At 39.3% G+C, this 23,992-nt stretch overlaps 1 protein-coding gene across 1 annotated transcript in view; it reads right to left on the bottom strand.

The window, feature by feature from the left end:
- Positions 1-1,832: 1,832 nt before the first annotated feature.
- The window catches only part of ZNF326 (zinc finger protein 326), a 28,970-nt gene continuing 6,810 nt past the window's right edge, over positions 1,833-23,992 (bottom strand). Inside the window, exons 3-13 of the mRNA XM_086463530.1 lie at positions 23,708-23,834; positions 21,226-21,631; positions 18,315-18,513; positions 16,506-16,540; positions 15,534-15,621; positions 13,121-13,235; positions 11,931-12,078; positions 11,515-11,614; positions 10,353-10,483; positions 9,256-9,351; positions 1,833-2,562 (exon numbers count right to left, since the gene is read on the bottom strand). Coding sequence (XP_086319656.1) covers positions 2,398-2,562; positions 9,256-9,351; positions 10,353-10,483; positions 11,515-11,614; positions 11,931-12,078; positions 13,121-13,235; positions 15,534-15,621; positions 16,506-16,540; positions 18,315-18,513; positions 21,226-21,631; positions 23,708-23,834 — 1,610 coding nt within the window. The 3' untranslated portion in view covers positions 1,833-2,397. The remainder of the gene's footprint in view (positions 2,563-9,255; positions 9,352-10,352; positions 10,484-11,514; positions 11,615-11,930; positions 12,079-13,120; positions 13,236-15,533; positions 15,622-16,505; positions 16,541-18,314; positions 18,514-21,225; positions 21,632-23,707; positions 23,835-23,992) is intronic.

Raw genomic sequence — 23,992 nt, forward strand, 5'->3', positions numbered from 1 at the left:
TATTTCTGAGATTCTGAAACGAACAAATGCAATCTCCACTCAGTTTGGAACAACTGGGGGGGATGCACAGCTTACCAGGAATCTGTGTCATCTGGAATGGGCAGCCATCACTCCCTCCGAAATTATTTCCATGCTTTGTTACTGATGTAGGAAATTAAATTCATCTGATGAAACATTAGCTACAAAAGGGACCCAGGGACTCTACTAAAAGTTCCTTCTAAGCCTACAGAAAAGGGTAATTGTGTCCAACGTAATCCACAGTTGCCTCCCCCCCTCCCCAAAATCTCATCTGTGTTTAAACTATCACTTAACACACCTGATAGGCGAGAACCGTGAGCAGATGGAAGTAGTCAATTCTGTATTTCAGGTTACCAGCGAAGTCAGGAATGCTTAAGAGTTCAAAGACCTGAGGTCATAGCAGAAAAAATGACTACAGCAACGGAAAGAAAGTACTGAGGTCTTGGTCAGAAGGGCTTATCTTAGCTCCTTAGAAGCAACTTAATTCTCTCCATCTAGTAAAGGAGCCATAGACAACGACAAAAAACCCACCACGTGCAGAAATTCGGGCAGCATCTCAGTTCTCTCAACTACTGCAAACAAGTTCTCACACTAAAGCTCTCGCCAGTTTCTAGAACACTGATACAGTTCCTGTTAAGTTGTCTGGGAAGAGATCATCTTCTTGTAGGGCAAGAGACCTACAAACAGAACACATAAATAGTTGAGTGACCAGCTCATAAGGCAGAAGGGGAGATTATACCTTAAAAGTAATGCAAATATAAATCTTAAGCCTAGTCTTAAAATGGAGAGCGAGTCTCTAGATACCTAGTTATTTTAGATCTCTTATTTTAAGCTCACATATCCAAGAGATAATGTTCAACTCACTCCAGACTTAACACATCTTTCAACCAACCCATGCTAACTTTTCGTTCCACGCTAACCCACCAACAGGTACAACAATCAAGTCTAACAGCGTGCTGATTTTCTTACACACGAAAATATCATGCCATATAAAAAAACAGAGGTCAAGGCACCAAACTGTTCCCTCTCTTTTTCCTCACAATGTTGTATTTTCTACTCTCCAAGCTACGCTAAAAGGCAACAGCTAAGTGACCACCACACACAGCCTTCTTCGGAGCTGCTACTAGACCTTCTGGTGGCCTGGTATCTCAATCAAGCATCCCACCGTAATACTCGCACACTTTCCCCAATTCCACAACAGATCACTGAAAAAGCAAATTGGTTCGCATTTGAGATTAGAAGTATTTTAATTCTCTCTAACCTCTGTCCACCCTGCTTATACCGTCTGTATACAGAGAAGTAACACGGAGGTTCTGCACCAGAAAGGTGCATAAATTACACGTATGATGAGATTTTGAAAAGAGTTCCCCGTAATGACCACAGGTGATTGTACAGTTACTTCTTTCAAGTTACCACATTTAAGGAAAAACGATGCAAATTACTTAGCTGTACTCAGAAATAGTTAAATCAGACATTTCCAGTGCTCGTTAGTCAACAGCTAGATTAGAAAGAACTGTGGAAAAAAAAGACTAGTGTACTCATATATAATTTTTAAGTTAGAAAACAGTGCCCAGCGTGCACATATACTGAAAGCATGCTTCTCCTAGGCACACTATGAAGGCTAAAGTGCTTATCTGTGCTGCTAAGTGGAGTCTGAATCAAAAATCAGCAAGAAATAACAAGAGTCATTAAGATGTAACTACAAACCTTAAATCATTTCAATCATAATATCAAATCAAGACTTGATCTGAAAGCGATTTGGTAGTCAGCATAGGGAAATACTTGAAATACTTAACTATAGACACTTTAAACAGTAACATTTCTTAAGTATTTTATTGCTACAAACTGGTACATCTTATCACAAAAAGCTACAAGGCATATTATAACACATACTCTATTATACAGAGTGCAATGCAGTCCCCAAAACAGCCACACTCAACAGCACAATTTTTGAAGTTTCTCATTCTGTACTAAGAGGTAAATACGATACGCTTATGCTGTACAGCATTTAATATATTTACCCCACAGACCCGCCTTTCTTTTCAACTGATTAGACCAAAAATTATTATTATATCCAACTTTCAATACACACACCAAAAAAATAGGATGCTTAAAAAAATATACAACACAATGTTTTAATCAGCTTTAACAGTTTTCTATAAAAAGCTCAACTAAAATAAGTCTTAATCTCATTTTAAACAAATCAGAAACACAGAGGAATTATATAAACAAGTTCTCCATGGAATGGAATGCATGCATATGGTGGGGAATCTTCAACAACTTCATTTGAGACTAGTAAGAAGTCTTAGCCACTTCAGAGCAGAAATAAAAAGCTGGTTTTTGGCCCCCCCCCCCCAATATATTTTCCTTTTCTTGCACTTAGTTATCTTCAGTGTGGTCTAAAGTGAAGTCAGTTTGTTCTTCAGTTTCTTCTTCCTCTTCTTCTTCCTCCTCTTCCTCACCCTCAACTGGCTCATCGGCTTTGTCCTCTTCTTCCGTCTGCTGCTCCTGAGCCTGATCATTAATTTCAAAAGGATTTTCACCCTGAAGCAGAAGATGGAAAACAAACACTTTGATATTCATTTCAAATATAAAGTAAAATAACACTCATCATTTCAGTGAATGAAAAGGGCAGCCACTAAGAAATGCTATGGTATTTTATACAGCTTTAATAGCCGTTTGGGGGTTTCTTGCGAGAAAATTGAAACAGATGTGATTTAAAATTAGCAACACCTCGTTTTTATGTACACTGGAAATTAGGATTCAACAAACTGTTTTAATGAAAGTAGAAATGGCATTGAGAAAAAGCCAAAGTATGCTACACACAAACTTCAGCTGTACTTCAGCATTCAGCAAATTAAAATTACACTGTTAAGTTTCAACATGTTTTTATTAAGAACTACAGCTGCTTCCTTTTTCTCCCCAATTAAAACCAAATCCAAACAAAACAGTTTTGTTCTGTTTTTCCTTATTTACAGACTTTACTCTCTGAATAATTCTATCAAAAAGGCAACCTCCCCAGTAAGTGAAAATCTAGAATTAATTACATGGACTAGCCTGAAATTCATTCCATTGCTGACCTAGAAAAGTTATCAAGCAGATTTCTCAGACAGGATTTTAATTATGTTGGCATTCTAGTTTCAAGTCTTCTCTATTTTGTAAAGTAATTCAGTACAAGAAGTATCTCGGCTTTCACTTGTTTCAGACATTTAAGAACTACAAATCGTCAACAGACAATCAAGAATAACAACATGAAGTACCAGGAGTTTCTTTGCCAAAGCTCCTTTCACATTCGAATGCCTGACAGAGCAAGTCTGATGCGAACTCATGACACCCATCACTAACTACACCAGGACTGGGATTTCAGGAATACTGTTTAAAAGATGATCCAAAGGAGATATTGAGTACTAGGCCCCTTGTCTCTTTTGCTTAAATATTTTTACTTCAGTTACATTTTTCAGGTAGGGTCTTCCAGGTGACCTACAAATTACTGAAAAATTGGAAAGCCATAAAAGCATTTACCAAACGCCACTGAACGGTATCTTGGCTTCATTGTTATTCTCAAATCAAGAAAAAATCATAAGTCTCATTTAAAGAGTAACCCAAAGAAAGCAGAATTCTCCAAGACCATGTTATTCCAAGTCCCAAGATAATCCTACGCACACACTTTGCAACGGCCTGCCTGCAGCACGTAGATGATAACATTTGTTGAGGCCAAACAACTCACAGCCTAACCAAAGACACAGTTGCCACAAACTCACGAATAAGGTAGTTTTTAAACTTCCTTAAGATACCACATTTGGCTTTTTTAGAAGTAGATTCTCACAGGTAAGGGTCAAGTACATAGAAAGCTGGGATCATAACTTACCTGAGCCCTACGAAACCAAGAAAACCCCACATATCTCAGTTAAAATTCATATCACTTTTAGACGACCCACTAGTGCTGTCAAGCACCATGGGGCTACAGAACACCAAGGAGTATTTACTGAATAGATAACGACGTCCAACATTGAAATAGCAAAAGTATTTATTAGCTCAGTAAACTGTTTCATGAAAAAAAAAAAAATACAGAAAAGCCAGTGCTCAAACCAATTCAATTCCAACATCAATGGAAAGCATTGTGAGATAAAAAGAGTAAGCATCTACACCTTAATTCAACAAGGATTATTGCAACTCCCTAAAATTGTACTCATCTACGTTTTTGGGGGGGGACCAAAAGTACAAAAGACCTCCTGACTGCCCTTTTCCTTACATTTCCTTATTCTCAATCACATCTGGGTACAGGACCACCGATTTCCTAAGACAGAAACAAGCTAATTACTAAGAATACACCTGGTTGGCTTCATATACATGCTCATCAGTGGGCACTACTGAGGGAAGACGGGTATATTAGGAGTTTCAAATGGCCTAATAGAGAGCATTGTTTCCTCGCAAAAGAAAACAAAAGGTGGTCTTCCTCTGTAAAGGATTCACAAGGATATCAGAAGCCCTTTTATAGGTCTGACCCAAGAGGAAAGATTAAAACCCTGTCAGGCCTAGGCTAGGCATAAGGATGAATTGCAGCTAAAGAAGGCACTTCTAAAAGGACCACTGCCACACTCCTGCAGGCAGCTGCTGACTGTTCCTGATTCTTGAGGACAAGCTACAGAAAGTTGTTGCACTTCATTCCTGTGGAGACAGCACGTCGCTCCTGGCTAACCTAGAAGAACTGGATTCAGCACTCTACTTCTGGCTGAACAGATCTCTATATAATAACAGCAACAACAACAAAAAAAATTAAGTTGCCTTCCACGACTCTCTTTTCCAGAGAAAAATGCATTTTTCAAGTTCTCAAACTAAGGAAAAAGTTGCTGCCCTCAAGGGGAAGATCCTAACGACTGTGCTCTTTCCCAGGGATGTAGCAGCAGAGGCATCCAGCACAGCATGCAGAGACAATTTTGATGCTAGGTGATTCTGACAGCCACACTGGTCCCATCTTCCCAGACGGCTTTAAAAAACAAAACAAAAAAAAACCCCAGAAAACAAGAACACAGGCACACCACTGAACTGCTGCAGGAAGACTTTACGATGCCTACAGAGCATAAAAACACAAGCCTATAAGCAGTTTATTCCCGAGAGATGCATTCTTGGTGTTCCTTGTCTCTAGAATATTTCAATTGCAGAGAATGCTTAAGATTGTGAATGGGTACTCACAGCCAAAGCTTCAGGATTCAAATATCCCCAGAAACCACTCTCCATACCTATTTATAACAGGTCTTCCAAACCTGACCCAAAAAGATACCAAAGTCTGCCTGCCTAACCTGGTAAACTTTAGAATGCCTTCAGTAATACCCGTGGTCAAACAGTCCTGGGATATAGCGATAGAAAATGTCAACCTCTGTGATGCTTCTCTTGAGCAACACCCAAGCAGCTTTTATTCAGAGCCATCATCCTATCTAGGAAGTTCTAAACGGTCCAAAATTAGAGATAGTTATCGCTTCATCAAGTGACAACTTTTTGCCTGAGAAATAAGATGGGCTTTTTCTCCTCCTTAGTATCAAGAGACTTGTTACAGGCCATAAAACTTCAAAGATGATTGTTTCAGAGCGGTCAGCAGGGGGGTTGTGGTGGATTTCCCCCCTTCCCCCTCTCTTTACCATATGGAGAACAAGGAGAAATTAATAACTTCTAAAAAGCATACAGAGCGCACTGGAAGCATACAAGGGTACCACAGAAGACTGACGCTGGGGAAACAGAGAGCTCTCTAAAAGAATGGCCAAGGTGAGAAAGGTTCTTTGATTAAAATATCTGTGATGAAGATATCAAACAAGAGATCAAGAGGAAAGGTTCCTTGCATGCAAAGGACAGGATGCAAACAATAGGCTGTCAATGTAAGCACTGAATTGGATTTTCAAATACAGGAATTGAAGAAAAAAAATAAAAATCACAGAATAGGATAGTGTAAGAGATGGTCACCAGCACCACTAGGATCGTAAAATCGATCTCAGGCATGTTCTGACAACTGGAAACCTCAGTTCTGGTACAGTATTATTCTGGAAACCAAATGGGGACATTTCCAACAACGCAGAGACCAGCTCCAAAACACCAGCACAGGGAACAGAAGCAGGATTTCACGACTGAAAACATAATACAGAAAACAACAGCCCCAGCAGAAGAACAGGGCACACGACAGTTATTCCAATACTATTAGATCCAAGGAAGCTGCATCAGCAAACTAAGGCCACTCTTAAGAAATGCTGTTCCCACCATGATGATTCTTGTTGCTCTCATCATCGGCTGTGGCACTAACAACTGCTGTCAAGTCCTACCCGGAACTTTGCATTTTCCTTCCTGTTCGTAACCCAAGCCACTGACCAGGAGTGTAACGAAGATCACAGCCTTCATAAAACACCAGGAGCTCTTCTAAAGCCACATTGCCCAATTTACTGAAGCAGACTTCTGTGGAGCTGGGACATTCATTGCAAATGGCTTGAAACAAACAAAAAACCCACAGACAACACAAGGGATTCTCTCAGCCCAGCTTCACACAGATCCTTCCATTTTCTGTGGACACCACAGGCACTTTTACCATGTTAAAAAAAAAAAATTTAAAAAATAGCTTAACTCAGTGAAAATTACCAGGGGCTTGATTTAACCTTTACACCTTTGCTACAGCTGATGTATCCAAGTTGATATAACCAGCTGAAAGATTCAACTATGCCTGTACAGGTAAATACTCCCAAGTTTGCATCCATTCCTTCCAAAGATTTTGCAGTAAAATTTCAAAAATCTCAAACTGACTTCATAATTAAATGGTTAAATACAAAAATATTTGAAAATGTTTACAGCCAAAAAACTTTCTTTCTGCTTTCCTCTTCACAGTACAAATTAGAAACATGTAGTTAAACAAAACTGGAAGTCCAGTGTCTGTAGAACAATGCATTTGAAGCTCTAAGTTTATTTAAAGTGGATGCATCTATTTGTTTTCTTTCCTTTTGCACATCCAGCAAACCACCTGTGGAGCAGTCTCTAGTTGGAGAGAAGAGTAAATCAAAAGACAAAAAGAGATTTTCCATTAAGCACTGGGTAGAGGAGTAAGTCACAGACAGAATGGCATTTTACTCAAAACCAAGCGGCCAAGGTGCCCCAAGTAAGATAGCGGTTGCTATCGCTTGCCATTTAGCTTACTGCAGACCAGAAGTCATCATACACTCCCTCATTTTCAGTCAAACACTAGCCAGAGCCTTCAACCTTGAAAACTCTCATACAACGCAACACACAGCAAATATCCTCAAAATCCATCACCTGCTGCAGGTGTCAGCCAGCCCATCAACCCAAATTACATTAAATTGTCACCCTCCAAGCAGCCAGGAGCTCCATGGGGCAATCAAAATGACTTGAGCAGATTTTTTTCACACAAAACCACAACAGGGGATGGTGGGTCCCAAATGCTGGCTGTGGTAAAGAGACAGATGACGACTACTCTCAGCAGGGTGTGGTTCTAGAAGGCAGTACTGGCCTCAGCAAAGAGCTTTCCCTAATTCAATTTTATTTGGGATATGCATCTCTTCTAGGCCGCACATTAAACTTCCCAATATACACAGAGAAATCCAGCAGTGTAACAGAAAAGGAAAAAAAAAAAATCTTGCACCTTTTTTGCTCATGTCAAACTATATCAACAGCGAATTATAAAAATCAGGAGCTGCTGACCTGCAGTTTCATTCTCCTTGTGATGTTGATGACCGGCCTTTGTGACTTGGTTCAACAGCAGCCTCATAGGGTCTTCCCTGCTCTGAATTTCCTCCTTCCATGCTGCATACGCAGCATAGACATCGCTTTCCAAAACAACACTGGGTTTGGGGGGGGTTTGTTTAGGTTTTGGTTTGTGGTTTTTGGTTGGGGGGGGGTGGGAGGGGGTGTTTCCCCAAACCAGTCTGCCCTTCATCTCAAAGCGAGCTATTTTCAGCCATAACAGTGATCTCCTACTCTCCTGGAAGACTGCAGGCAGCAAATGCCTCCACCACATGCTGTATAATAAAACTGGACACCTTCAGTCTGCAGTTGATTATACGTTTGGATAAGGCTGGGAGGGATTTGCATAACCAGCAGCCAGGTACATCTCACCGAGCAGGCGCTGCTGAAAGCGCATCCAGTTCAATCCACCCCAGGAAACGCATTCCCAAACTGTCAGCGGTCTTCTTGGAAAGACAATCTCGCAAATTTTATCTTCCTCAGTTTTCCAGCTGAGGAATGGCAAACTCCCATTCCCCCTTTCACCAGTCCCCCACTAGAGGGCTGTAGGGGACAGCGCACACGCACACCAGGCCGTAAGGAACACCAGCAGAGACGGCTGGAGATACAGGCAGGTATTCCAGGCCGCGGTATCTGTCTGGTCATTTGCCACCTTTTCTTAACAAAGACGGAACAGTTGTCTGAAAGTGATTCACGCATCCAACCGTACATAATTTCGTGGGCCACGATTAATGTGACATTTTAAATCACAAGTAACTTCTGCATTGGCTCACACCCCATCATATTTCTGCAACACGGTACTGCTGCTTTGTCTGAAAGAACCTATTGTTTGTGCACAGGCAAAATTACAAACCAACTAAGAGTAATACCAGAAATAGCTAATGACAGCACCACAGAAAAAGTTACTTTGCTGGCCCAGAACAAAAAAACCCCACATTTTGCTAAAAAATTCACACGTTTCTCAGGCCACGCATGTGCAACCTAGGCTGCCACGCCTTTTAACTTCTCCCATCACTACAACTACTGTTGTAAGCTTTAATTTTTCTTATGCTGCCATGAATCCTAGAAATTCTAGGGAATAAGAAGTAGCCGAGTAGCGCGTGCGCTGTACTTTAGTACAAAGCCACACGCCGGAGCCTTTGCTTCTGAACGCAAAGACTGACTCACTTGTAAAGTGTTTTGTGCTCCAGAGTCAGTATTAAGTATAAAGACACCGCTGATGCTTTCCTAAAGCTTGATTTTTTTAAATAAGATCATGTAATTAAAAATTGACTAGATATACATACAAATGGTAAAAACCCACCAAAAGCTGGTAAATCCAAAGGTGGCAATTTTTTCTGCAAAGCCAGTTATCCAAGACTGGAAAAACACATTAAAAGTATAATCAACCTGTGAGCTACCTCGACAGCAGAAACAGAAGCCAGCACTAAGGTTAAACTCCATCAGCATGGAGGAAATAGTGGTAGAGCAAACATTACAGGTGACTTTTTTCCATTCGCATCTTACCTTCACGTACAGCTCGTATCGTGCCTTGACTATAGGATTATTCAAGATACTGGTGGCAGTAAGAACACTCTCCCTTTTTATTTGTTCTCTGTAGGCCTAGGAAACAAATTTTACCGTGAATAATTATCACACACCTACTATAGCTGTCACACAAATATGAATTCATGGTCAGGTTTTTTAAGGAAAGTAACGAATATGTTGCAGCATGAAATGCTCATTCTTAGCATTTAGGTCCAAACCACATAACAAGCTCAATTAAGTTTGGTAGCATTTATAGTTTGTTGCTTTAGCTTGATCAAAATATATATTTATGTCTTGCTTATATAATGAACTACAACCACCCAACCCGCCTACAACCAGTTACCTGTTCCCATCTACAGATAACACGCACGCTTCTCCATCACAGCCTAACACGCTGTTGAAGACGTCCCTGTCCATGGCAGGGGGGTTGGATTAGATGACCTTTTGAGATCCCTTCCAACCCAAACCATTCTACGATTCTACGATATTCGGTCATCACAGAGCTTATATGCAAACAAGACATTACTTTGGCAGTCTTGCTTGCTATGACAACTGTGATTTTTTCCCCCCCACACACACTCACGCTACTCTTTCAGCCCTTCTACCCACCTTAAAAGTGTATCATTATAAACTGTAACAGGGACCTAAATACCATACTACTGCTAATTCTAAACTGCTTTCACTTTTCCTCAAATTAAAAAGACAACAGCCAAGGAAAAAGATAGCGTGTTTGTTATCTTGCTGGAAACATACATATTATGTTTTGCAATCTGCAATTTGAATAACAAAATCTTTCCAATGCTTAATGGCAGTAAAAAAAAAATCCCATAAAATAAAAAAGTCATTCCTAGCAACCATCTCAGGACTTGCTACTGTCAGCTATTAAGCACACCAACATTTCATTAACTGGGGGTGCTTAAGCACTGGCTACTTCAGGAGACGTTATGTTTACAGAGTGTGACAAGGACATTCTAGCTTTCTAGAAAACAGGTGATACCAACAAGAACCTGGAAATTACCAAGTACCATAACCCTTGCCTTTTTTTTTTTTAAATATGACATATCTACATATCTTACTTGTTTTCCTTTCGTATGATCAGGAGATTTCAAGTGCTGCTGAACAGAACTGTGTAATGCTGGAACGTACACGCTGCAAGCACTGCAGTGAACAGTCTCCACTTTCATCATGTGGTCATCGGCAGTAACCCCTGCCAAAGAAGATGCAACAACTCATTAACACAGAATATGTTATTCCAGGGAAGTGGAAGAGGGGCTTGACACTTTTACACCAAAAAATTAGAGCTCTTGGTTGTTAACACGTCAAACTGAACCACAGGAATATTCACTCAAATTCAGGCATCAAAACTGGGCGCTCTGACAGCAATGCAGAAGGAGGAAGTTTTTCACTTGGATACTCCATCTTTTTCTCTCCACAGACTATATATAAGATCCACGCAATTACATTTGCTGTCTGAGGTTACGATGTATAACTACCTGCCTAAACAGAGGGAAATAAAAATGATACCAAACAGTTCACCAAACTGAACTATTTAATGCACAAAAATGCCGCAATATTCCAGCACAGTTATCGCCTAAAGCAGAGGTACTCAAAAGAGGTCCCCTCTGGCTCTAGCCCATCTTTGGAAATCCCTCAAAAGACAAAAGTGGAAAGATATGGCACAGCAAGGCAGGGACACTCAAAATACTCTAGAAAACTGCCTGTAGGGCAACCAAGGGGAAAAAAATTCAGGCCAAGATGCCGGGGTAGCCAAGAAAGTGTTCAAACTCCGCCGTTTGTCAGTGTATATCCCTCAAAACCACAGCAACTATCCCACTTCCATTACCCAGATCCCTGCCATATTTGAGTTATCAGCTTACTGCTTTATTAAGTGCTCTCTTTCGACCCATCTGCATCCACCTGTCGCCACTCCTCTTGCATGATACCGAGTAAGACTATGGCAAAGCCCACTAAATTCTGTTTGTCAAGTACTAGCACGATGTGATCTTACTCTCTGACAAGGCTACCTGGAGAGCAAACACGAATAAGGTTTGCTCCCTCCCACCGTCCTTACATACTACATCATTTCAAAAATGAAGCAAGGAATCCCAACCAAGTAAAGAAAAGGTGTAAAAACATGATTTTAATCCAAACTGCTTCCCAAATTTGAAGGGGAAGGAAAGGCCAAAAGGACAAGGAGAGCTCCACAGTACGCACTTTCACATGAAAAGCATAACTCACCTTCCATTATATCTTTTTCAGCAGCTTGAGCATTTTCCGTTTGGTTACTTGTCTGCTGCTTACGCATAGCTGTCTTCTTGAATTTATTCACCATACACTCCTGCAGAGAATCGGGGAAAAAAACCACATACTGGATGTACAACTGTTTATCTTCCAATAGGAACCTATACCTAAAACATCCCTCCAAATAGCTCTGTAATAAGTAGCAATTAATTGCTGTTACTTCTCAGGCACTACTTTTAATCGTAAAAGTAACACTGGTTTTTTGGTTCAACTTTTAGTAGTATGTGCTGTGTCAAAAGTCGTCCGCAAAAGGAATAAAGATGATGAGTTATGTCTATTTTGAAGATCTATGGCAAATTATAACTACATCCTAATGTGAAAGTATTATATAGGTCAAAAAACCATTATCTTACATGAAGAAATTCCATCACTACTTTGTCAAATTTGGTCTGCTTCTGGATATGATCCAATGTTTCCTGGTGAGCTGCACTCTCCAGATGTGACTCGATTTCTTTTTCTTCAAAGGTTCGAAATTTGCAAAACGAGCAAGTAAATGCCATTCTATGAAGAGAAACACATTAAATAGTACTACAATTTAAGAAACATTCTTCCCTCTCTCCCCAAAACTACGAGGACTTGACAAACCTAATCAGAAAAGAAACGGGAAAAGCATTCTTTAAAGAAGCCTCAGGGAAAAAAGAAAAAAATTCCAGTATTTTACCATTATAAACTGCTCTAAGAATCAAATATAAATCAGGCCAGTCTCAGAGTAACGAATTATCTACGCAGAAGCTGAGAACTGCTGGAATCAGAAGCTAGCCATTTAAAAGCCACATTATTCTGTGAGCGTATCTAATCACAGCTGTCCCAAGTTTGCATCACCTTTTGTAGTACTTCTCATAGTCAAGCCAGTCCACGATTTCCTAACTACCAATAGTCAACAGAACTCACTTACAGCTCATTTTCTGTACAAAAACTATATAATCTCTATAGGGAAATACGGCCTCCTCAGTACAATGAGGACAAGGCACCAATACTATGATCATTTACTGCACTGACATAGAACAGTTTTGTACAGTGCTGGCCGCCAGCCTGCTTGGCTGTGCCAAGCCTAAGAACAGTTACAGAACTATCCACTTAATTTTACTACAAAGTAGCTCACCATCCACATAAAACCAAAACAAAGGCAATTTCTAACAGCTTATTAAGTCACCATGAATATATGTTTAACTGAAATGCACACCCCAAAAGCAGTGCCATTCTAAGCTGCTTCTCAAGCGTGCACCAATGCCCTTGTGGGGGAGAAGGGTTTAGGAAACTGTATTTTCTGATACAGCACAGCTCCAGTGAAACATTCAGTCTTCTGAGTCACAGATTTGGGTGCTGAGTTTTGGGTTGAGGTTTTTTTGCTTCTTCGGGTTAGTTTTTTGGTTGTTTTGGAGGTGGGGGGATTGCAGGGTGGTGGGTTTTTGGCTCATTTCTTCACTGCATTTTATTTTCCTAAAGTCAGTTCAAAGGGTCTTTCACGAAAGACGACGTATTCTTCCAGAAGGATAAAGGGGAAGAAAAACACTGCACACAAGACAGAAGTTACAGCACAAACCTGTATCCATCACCGTATTTTTCACTGTTTTTTTCCCTTCTACGCCTTTGCTTCTCTCTTCTGGCCTCAATTCGCCGCTTTTCTTCTTCCTCACTTTTAACTTCTCCTTTGCCATCTTAACAAACAGCAGAAGGATTTCAAAACATTACGTTCAAAAAATACCAACACAAAATAAGCCAAAATACCCCCAGTAAAAGTATTTGACTTCCTGATGTCCTCCACAAACACCTCTAAACGCAGAGAAAGACCCTATACCAAAGTGGATCAACAGCCTATTTAAATGCCATAAAAGTTCTGCTTTGTTTTCCTCCTCTAAAGACAACCAATGTAAACATTTGCTTCTAATAATGCAAACACTAGATTACACTCAAAAAATTAAGGACGTTCAGAGTTAAAGCAAACCTTACTCTGGCGTGTCTATTTATTAAAGGCCTCTTCAGTTAAGTGATCAGGAAAAGGTACTGGGAGTGCATGGGGAGAACTCTCCATGCTTTTACAGCACCATTGCTACAATCCCCTTACATTAAAAAAAAACAAAACAACCCCAAAACCACCCACCAACACCTATCTAAAGCCATTCTCTTCTGCTGAGGAGGCAGTTTCCAAAAGCAAAAGCAAAAAGGAGACAAGGCAGTGTTTTATTAAGGTACGGTACCCAACCTGAACTTGAACAAACTTCATTATTTTTCCCCACCAGACTTCGTTTGATTTCACAGAAAAATGCTGCCAAGATTTTCTTTCAGCTGAAGAAATAAACCAGTGAAGGAGAAGCCAGCTGGGGGGTGGGGGGAATGACAAAACCGCCACACACAACAAAAACCCAACCAAACCTTCAAAGAAGATCTTCATTACATTATCACCTGGCACGTCAGTAAGAGCACAAACAAATAAGTGACTAGAAATTAGTTTTGCAACATTAAAGACTCCTAAGGACATCGACTTTTTGTATAAGTGCACTTATGTTTGCCTTTCCTATGTCTGCTTTAAAAGCCTATGGACAAAGACAAACAATTAGAGTATTATTTAAGCGAGTATTTTCAGAGCAAGAAAAAAAGGGGATCACTTAAGTTTTCTTTTGCAGTTCAACCTTAGGAGAGAGGTCAGCCTCCATGAAATCTGCCTCCATCCAAGTAGCAACAGAAAAGAACGTTCAGCAGTGGAGTGAGGAGAAGAAAAAAAAAAAGGACTTGCAAAAAGTTCTGTGGCTCTAGAAGCATCACCAATTACCGAAAACATTTCCACCAACTAACAGCTTACACTTCGTTCCTGAGTACCCCAAGGTTTTTCATTCTGTAGCAGTTTCAAAAATTACTCTAGAGATGAGAAAAAACTCCTATCCAAATATTTTTTTTTCCTTTTTTAAAATCAAATTTGAAAACAAAACAAAAAACCCACCTAGAGAGGCAACTCCCATTACTGATCTCAGGATTTAAACTTCACTTAGTGCCTTACGATGGTAAGACCTGGAAACATGCAAAGGATCACCTGTTTTGCTGCTGTAAAAACCACCTGGTGTGACATTTTGTGGTGTGAAACGGCCTGTATCTTGACCCTCAAGCTCACAAAATCAAGTGCCCATCACTCTGTTACAAGCTGGGGAACGTAAGCTTGAATCTACCCATGAACTGAGACTCCCCAGCGGGGCTCCCACTTCCCTTCAGTGTGGCCGCGCAAACTTTTAAGAACTACAAACCCACACCATTTAATAAAGAAAAAAATTTACTGCTATTTCAAGAAAAGAAACTCTAATCAGTTGGCTGCAAACTTCCAGCACTCCTTACCATCAGATTAGACTACATACGCAATGGGGCAGCACACAAGGGAAAGGGGGACTAAAAACAGCCTTAACACTGGATTCCTTTGTGTCTGTGCTTGAAATCACTACAGGTAATACACATTTTAATTGTTTTTATGTAAACAATTAAACTGGTTCATTAAGACTGCACATGAAATAGACCCCGTGTTCTTGAGAGCAACTCTCCGAGTTAACTAAATCCACTTCTAGAAAAGTGACTCACCTAGGATTTAAGGGTGAGGTTGATCAGCTAGTGGGATAAACAATAGGATATGGGTGAGGAACTGGTGGGATAAGCATCATTTAAGCAATGGAATGGCAATAAGTATAAAAGACCTTTTACATTCATTTCACAAAAATTAAAACAAGTCAAGCAACAACAACACACAGAGACCGTTAGAAAGCAGAGAGACAATAAGCATGTAAAGAACAAAAGCGATGGATAGATGTTACAATCACCTTCTCCATAGCCTAAATTTACAAATTCTTAAAAAAAAAACCCAAACATGCTACTCAATAACTAGAGGTCATACATACAGGCTTACTAAATCTATTCACTCAAGGTCACGCAAATACAGTACCTACAATTATCTTACCTGACAAAGCAAACTGGCTTACCTCCAAAAGTCTGGTATCCAAGATCATAAGCATCTCTTGTAAAGTCTTCATATATAACAACTGCACCACTTGTGTCCACTTCAATTTCCTAAAGTCAAATCCATAAATTGTGTAAGAAAAAACCCCACAAAACGATGCCATTCTAAATCCAGAAAAAAAGACAGTGCAAATGACTTTATTTCCAAGAATCGGTTGCTTGCTACTTTTATCAAGTATGACAAGGGAAGAGAGGGAACTGAGTGTCTAGTTAGACTCAGTGCACAAATACCTCAAGCTATGCATTTCTCCTTAATGCCTGGAAGACTGCCTGAATTAGTTTCACAATCAAAATTATGTCTTCTACACCAATATTCTGACTTCCAATTCAGACTTTTAAATACTTAGTTTGAGTTAATACCTCCACTCAAAAAGAAGGAAAATATCATTCCAGTCTTGCACCATGGAACCAGGATACACACGCACACTTCGCTTACTAATCACATTCTTACATATTGTTGCAGCTGATCCTCACGTAGGTGGGAACTAATCTTTGTACCCCATCAGAGAACACTCATTAACACCGGTTCTCTTTTAATTTACCCCACTGCTGTTTAGTAATCTCCTTGTCATTTCATACTTAAATTTCTCAACCCACCCAAGCAGGCCATAGGTGTACGAATTCAAGCTGACTACCTATGACAACATGAGAAGTGTCCACATGACAGCTCTCTCTGCATTACAAGAATAGGTAGGGTCTACAAATACACCTTAAAATTTATTTTCCAAGCTATATCTTTCACTGAAAATCAGGATTTCGGACTGCCACCAAAATAAAGACAGTTTTAGACAAAGTGAAGAAAAAAAAAGTTTAGAAAAACTTATACAGTTAAGTACTTCATTTTTGTAACTCTAGCTTAATAATTATTCATCTTAAGGTATACTGTGCAAACTTCTGAAAGCATCACAACCTTTTCCAGTTTGGGGAATCTTTACCTCTATAGTAGAATCCTGGAAAGATGACTTCATGTCTATAAACAGAAAATGAGGAAGAAATAAAACAAAAATGTAAAAGTGCTATCACTGTCAACACATTTTAAAGAAGATACTTAGGGAAAAAAAAACAAACCTCCAGCTTGTTACGCAGCTAGGACAGTCTGCATTACAGTTTATCATATTTTACTAATAATACTAAACATAAAACCAGTTATCCTTAGGAATATAAAGTAAACAGTCCTCTAGAAGCAACTGCCTATATCTAACTCCACAAAACAAGACTGAAATGACAATATAATTTTGACTTACATTTTCACACCTACATTGCACACCAATCGCGTACAACTTTCTGGTAGTTGCCACCCACTTCTTAGTCTTCAACTACACGGTACTGCTTAGAGCGTCCTTCAGGTCAAGTTTCAGAAAACTACGTTAAGCCGCTCAACAGTTTCTTCCCCCCAGTCTCGGAGCCAGAGGACGGGCTGATTAAAAGTGCATTCTACAGGTGCCACCTACTCAGCTTCAATATTACGTAGCATATTGGTCCCTGGGTTGTGGAAATCAGTGAGGGGGAACAGATAATAAACTAGAAGTGCTCTTGCCTGAAGGTAGTTGAGAAAAGGAGAAGCTACAAAAGTACTGGAAGAAGAAGAGCTGAGAGGCAGACCTTTGAGATGCCAGTCTTTGATACGCCTGGATGTGTATTTTACAGATCCATTTCATCACAACAAAGCTGGCGAGTCCAGCAATAACATTCCCTACACAAAAGGCAGAGGGAACATGTTCTATACACCCAGTGCCTGGAATTTTTACAGCCCCCAAAGTTATGGGAACAGTTTTGCAATACACAATAGTGTAACTAGAATTACAAAATGAAAAATGAAATTTTCATGTGGAAGTTTCTGCCAAGTCTGTGCATTTACCTTGCAAGCTCTGAGCTAATTTCAGACGTTTTTCAGGCACGATTTGAAACCAAACCATATAAAACTGCAGCTCCAAATTACTGAGAGAATTACAAGCACAAAACCCTAAAGTCTGACTGCTGTACATGCCGTTCATAATACTTAATTCTCAAGTTTACATTCGCTCAAAGGTAATTTATTCAAACCTCATTAGTGATTTTATTTCTCCAGCTTTGCTTGCAATATCAAAATTATTGGAGCGGTAGGACATCTTTAGGGAAGCTAAACAAACCAAGCGTCATTAAAACTTTGCGATTTATATTTCCAGTTATCTACCGTATTTCCAGGTCTTCTCTTCATCACGGCATTTCATTCACGAGAAAGAGCAATCTCTCTCTGCCTTTCATAAATTATTCTGTAACAATTTTCATTGTTTTCTCAGTTCGTCTCCCTCTCCTTTTCACCCACACCTCATGCCTTTATTTCAGCTGCACTACTTTTTGTGCCCATCAAAGCACTTGGACAGCAGGGCCCAGGCTCATGCAAGGGCACATTTAAATATTTGTCAGGTGTTGTCCCTTAGGGCAACTTGAAATCTGAAATTACATTCAATGGTGAAAATTTGCCTCCAGTAAGTATCATTATAAAGTGATGAATGAAATAGTCTTCAGCAGTACATATTTAAACACACCAAAATATTCAGTTTCATTCAGCAAATTATCTTTGCAGTAGAAGAGTTGGAAGAGTAAATTCATAAAACCTGTTGTGGAGTACTTCAAAGGTAGAAAGTGAAGAATAACAAAACAGCATAGACAGCCCTCTTTCTCAATATTAAAACTAAATAATTCCTAATGAATAAAAAAAAACTTAGTAATTTTAACTTAAGAATTTTGGCATTTGTACTTACTAGGTGATTTTTTCTGGCTCAGCTTCAAAATAGGTTTTGTCATTTTGGGTTTCTTGATAAACGTCCCACCAGGTTTGTTATATGGCTGCGGTATCATCTTTCTTTTTATCCCTCTTGCAGCAACTGCTGCAGGACTGGGTTTGTTATGATAGTCAACAACAATTCCAGGTCTGTGCATTCCTCCAAAGTCTCCCATATGCTGAAAATTTGTGAAATCAAGAGAAAGGTATTAGTATATGAAACCAACAGAAATAAAACAACTACTTGGTACAATAAACTGAACTAAGCAAAATCTGCGTTCTAGAGCAAAATGCAGGGGAAATTTAAGCTCCCAGTTTGATGTTGTGTTGTGCAATGGCTTTGTGGGTGTTTGTCCAGTAGAATGAATATGTATGTACAAACTGTGTTTCTGCTTATTCAGAACCATGGTCCAGACAATGAACACGTCTATCAGAGTTCATAGCTCAGCCTTACATCTTGGCTCCCCTCTTCAGATTCTCTAGATGATAAATGACTTCTCCCTTTGCAATAAACAGAGGTAACCAACCCAGTTTTCAACACTTTAGTTAGCAGTCATTTAGGTGGGAAAAAAGAAAAAAGCAAAAAAAAAAAAGCTTCTTTATGCCAAACGATTAGCAGTGATTTGAAAACTGAGTAAGGAAGGTTGACCAGTGTGGAAAAGCGATTAACTGAAGGAAGCTCAATCTTTCTTTTACTTATCTTTCCATTGAATTCAATAAATTCAGAACTTAAAAGCTGAGCCTGGAGGGTGCGATACAAAAACCATGGCGGCAATAGGAATGAAAATTCAGTCGAAAGACTAAACCTTTCTATTATTTCTAAAATGCTGTACAGTCATTTGTGGACAGTTGTTTATGAAAGTTGCCTCTCTGAAGGCAAGGAATAAATGAGTAATCTGAAGAGGGAGAATTTAGGTAGCTGCAATATTTTCAAAAGTGCTAACACACTTCTTAATAGTAACTCAATTATCTGATTGATAAAGGGCAGAAGAGAGCCCACTGACTGGATGGGTGACTTGGATAAGCAGAAATATTTCTATAGCCATGAGAAGAGAATTAGTATTACACTAACAAAGTTAAAAGAACAAAAATAACTTCACATAGCTCCTGAAAAGTATGATTTTTTTAAGCAAATTTTAAATGACAGACAGAATGTACCAAAACAGGCACTTTTCATCAGAAGTCCATGCACAAGATCTCCATGTTAATTTGAGACAGTTATAGAACTACCTAGCATGTACATTTACACTGTACACATGTAAATTTGATATGAAGTATGCACTTGGATAACTTCAAGTACTTTTTTTTTTAAACAGACAGTCTATCTATTAAAGGTGCAATGCATTTACATATGGTAAGCAGTTTAGCCTTTACATTCTCCTTTATTACATAAAAGACTAAAAAGATAAATTTCAAAAGCAAAACAAGAAAGAAAAAAGGCTACTTGGTTGTAACTCTGCACAAAACTTTCAGATCTAAACGAGTTCTGAAAGGATGGCATCCAAGCTTAAGAACCTAATATTTTTCAGCTTCACAAGCAGAGAAACATAAAGATTAGAATCTATTTCTCATACCATGCTACATGCTAGCTAGCAGCCATGTGCAAATCTGAGCTAAAATTTGAATATGGCAACTATTGTACTCGAGAATGCTGCAAAGTAGACTTTCTGGAACAAAACCACCACACAATTAGGCATTTAAAAGACCCAGTAAAAAATAATCTTTCTCTACACTTCAAGCTACAAACAAGGTGTACGGTTTAATATTAAAGAATTGCTTCCCAAAGAAATATGGCATGCTTAAGAATTTTAAAAGGTAAGTTACACCTAGAGGCACAGGCAGAAAAGCGTTCACTGAACTCTTTGTGCTTAAAAAAACCATCAGAATTGGGATTATAAAACCAAGATAAAGGGACACCATCAACTTAAAGTTAGTACTTCTGTCAGGATTATTTTTTTTTATTATTCTCTTCAGTTTTAGTTTTTCCCCTAGCTCATTTAACATCAAGTGTTACTTCTCCAAACTGCGATCCACTATTTTGTTTACGGTTAATCTTGCTGTTTCTTGGACATTCAGTTTTTACATCCTACACTGGAGAGAAATCCCCTGAAAAGGAGTTAGAACGCAAGTCTTCAAAACAAAATGAATACAAGCAACAGGACTAGGCACACTATCTGGAAATTAATCTCAGTTCTGTGAAAGGACCCTATTTCAAGTTGATGATGCCCCTTTAACCATGCTTTAATTTTGAAAAAGAAACACTGCACCTGCTAACCACCCACGTTTGCCACTTCCTCCCCCATCACCCTTCCAATACACAAGTCAGAGTAAGAATTAAGTTTAAAAGAAGACTTGATGTTTGATAGAGCATGTGTTCAACATGTTAAAGAATTCGCTAAACTTTTACCTTTACAGCAAACAAAACCTACTCTAGCATTCACAACCTGGGCTTTATTTTTTTTGCTTATACATTGCACCTTTAACCTACTCAAAACTTCAAAAGACTTTGAATTAAACTTTTACAATATTCAAGAATTTCCCCACCAGCAGCAAAGATGCTGGTGTTTACAAGGAAAAATGCAAGTCCTTTTAATCCCTTTTAGACCAAACCTATTACTTTGATCTTCACCTTTCAAACAAAAGGAGAGATTTAACAAACCTTATCAACTAGTCTTCTATTACTCATTACTTTCAACAGAAAGAGGGACTGGGTTCTACTTGAAGACAGCTTCAAGGGGGGGGGTAAACAACATTGTCAACCATGATAGTTTGCTTGGACAAAAAAAAAAAACCCACACTGTACTGAACAGTGCATTCATTTTAAAGCAGTGGTCTTGAAAGGGTTTAAAAGAGTGTCTAGTGAAAAGAATCTGAAAAGATTCTGTACTTACTCCTCGGCCTCGGCCTCTGCCTGTTGATGGTCCTCCAAAAGCATCATAGTTTCTGCTTCCAAATCCACTTTCAGGATAAGCAGGCGTTCCTCTCCCCCGAGAGCCTACAGGTGCAGGCTTCATATGGGGTGAAGAAAAACTGCTGTAGGAAGAGTAACTCTCTCTTCCTCTGTCCTCCATAAACCCAGGCCTCAATTTTGAACGGGAGTAAGGTGCTTCCCAGCTAGACCCGCCCTGGTTTCTACCTCCGAAAGAGTCAAGGCTATTCCGGTAGGAGTTGTCAAATCGACCACCATAACTACCTCCGAAGCGGCTTTGTTCGGGTTCATTATAACCATAGCCAGATCTGTACAGATCTCGCCCACCCAGAGAAGACCCGGAGTCGTAAGACTCATAAGGTCCAAACCTGGAAAAGTTGCACAGTGAGGAGAAAAAAAAAGTAAGCTTACTAACGTTATACATTTCAAAAGACAAGTTATCAGTTGACATTTATCAACTAAAATCAATTTATTACTATACTGGTCTGTACAGTTGTGTTATCGTTTAATCTTGATTAGGGCTGGGCAAATCAAACCATGACCAGATAGAAAGCTATCTGAGCCATTTTTGCTACGAACAATTCTAAAGTTCAGTACGCCTGAACTTTGTTTACTTAAAATTTTCAGCAACATTTATTTACAAAAACATTATTGGAGCCCAGCCCTAGTCTCATGAAAATAATCACCTGCAGACATTCATAGGCTAGTCAAACTCTCCTTTCTTCAAAATCATGCCCTCACATTCTAACAGTTAAACAGCAGATAAAAGGCGGCTTAGTTCTGAACTGAGGAAAAAAAAAATAATTCTTTTTCTTTTAGTGGTACAGTTGTGAGTCTTAAAAACACCCCACAGTTCCAATTTTAAAGGAAAAATACACGTGCTCTTCCATTCGTATTTGTATTTTTTTGGAAATTTTCGTCCCTGCAAAATTCAGTCTCCCAATCAAAGAGTTCATGATCTTCAGTGTATCCGTCTTTCACTTGCAGACCATTAAGTCTAGCAACTCAGGATTTTGAAAGTCTACCCAATGCATGCACAGTGGACACGAAAACAGTCCTTGGAATTTCAGAGTAGAGTAACAAGGAGCTGAAATCTTTAGTTATTTACCAAAAGTTGGCTTTGCCTGGGAGGGGGTGGGTCAGGCTAGAAATCATCACTATTTGTAACCACTTGGAAGGGAAACACATTAGTGTCCCTGCAGGGTTATAATCAGGTGATTCAGCAGGAGTTGGGTAAGACAACCCCTTGACTGATAAAAATATAAACTAGAACGGACTCAAATTACTAACTGGATCTACAGTAAACTGAATGCCTTCATTTTAAAACATGTTAAGTCTCGGAAGACCCAAAGCTACGCAGAAAATTACACTATCTACAGAAAGAGCCCATGCACAACATTAACATTACATGGTAAGAGACATTTCGGTGTTCAAGTAGTCATTCAACCCCAATCATATGCAGATTACTATATGGTAGGTACAGCTCATTCCTGAATCTCTGCTCAGACTTTTAGGTCAATCTTAATGTTCATCGTTAAACAAATTATACTTGACTGAAATGGTTAACAGAACCGTGCAGCAAAACACAACGCTTCTCCAGCCTCCCTACTTGGTCCTGTCCTTGCCCAGTGGCACCACAGTGACTACAGACAAGAATCATACAGTAGTCTGGCTACAGCCAGGCAAGAATTCGAGGGCGCGCACAAGAAAACCATCAGATTATCTAAGTTTTCTTCACATTTTATTTCCTCCAAGGTAGTATCACTACTCTGAAAAGCATGCTTCTTTGAAAACAATATTAAGACCTAAATCAAATCAGCTGCCCCCTACTGTTTTTATCTGAAAGAGCAACAGTAATAGTATCCTAACATTAAAAACACAACTTTTAAGACCACTGCATCAGAATTTTTACTTTTAGACCAATCCATCTAGCAAAGCAGCCCAGAACATGCACGCAGTTTTGAGTGTAATCAGTACCTGCCAATGAAATAATCTGGACATGACTTTCAGATTCAACAGCTGGATCATTTGAGCACTGCACATTCAAACCAAAGAACACATACCCTAAATGTTCCTTGAAAACGGAATGTTGATAGATTTGGCCTAAGGCACCAAACCAGTTAGGTCTAGTCTGCTAGGTCAGAAATGGTATGTCAGCCAATCAGCTACAAATTGCTAGCCATTACTGAAAAATACAACCTTTTTCCATTTTCATTCAAAGACGCATTGTTTCGCTGTCAAACTTTTCCACAAAAATGCTGATTATTACAAGAATCTAGCCCTTGCAGTTTAGTATTTGCCAGTATTTATCGAACGTGAAGACTCAGAACAGAAGTGTTCGTGTAAAATCGTAACAACATGCCTCAGGAACACTTAAGTTAGAAGACAGAATGATTTAAACTTAAATTGGATTTTGGATTGGGACAACTGAAGGATTATTTTACCTGTTACCACCACCACCACCTCCTCCGCCTCCACCTCCATGACTCTCCATCCCATAGGATTGGTTAAGGTAAGAGTCCATGGATCGTGGGCCACCATAGCCTCCATGCCCATAATCACGGTCCATGTCTAAAAAAAGAGCAGAAAAATGTTTATAAAGAAAGCAAGCAAGAAGTCTTATTAAGTAATCTACTTTAAATTCTTAAGTAAAAGGTTTACTCTTTGCCACAGTGCTTACAAACAAAACACAAAACTGCCAGCTGCAAACCAATTTCGACACGGTGCTT

This window comes from Leptosomus discolor, chromosome 3 (genome assembly GCF_034619465.1).
Source record: "Leptosomus discolor isolate bLepDis1 chromosome 3, bLepDis1.hap2, whole genome shotgun sequence".
NCBI classification, from domain to species: domain Eukaryota; kingdom Metazoa; phylum Chordata; class Aves; order Leptosomiformes; family Leptosomidae; genus Leptosomus; species Leptosomus discolor.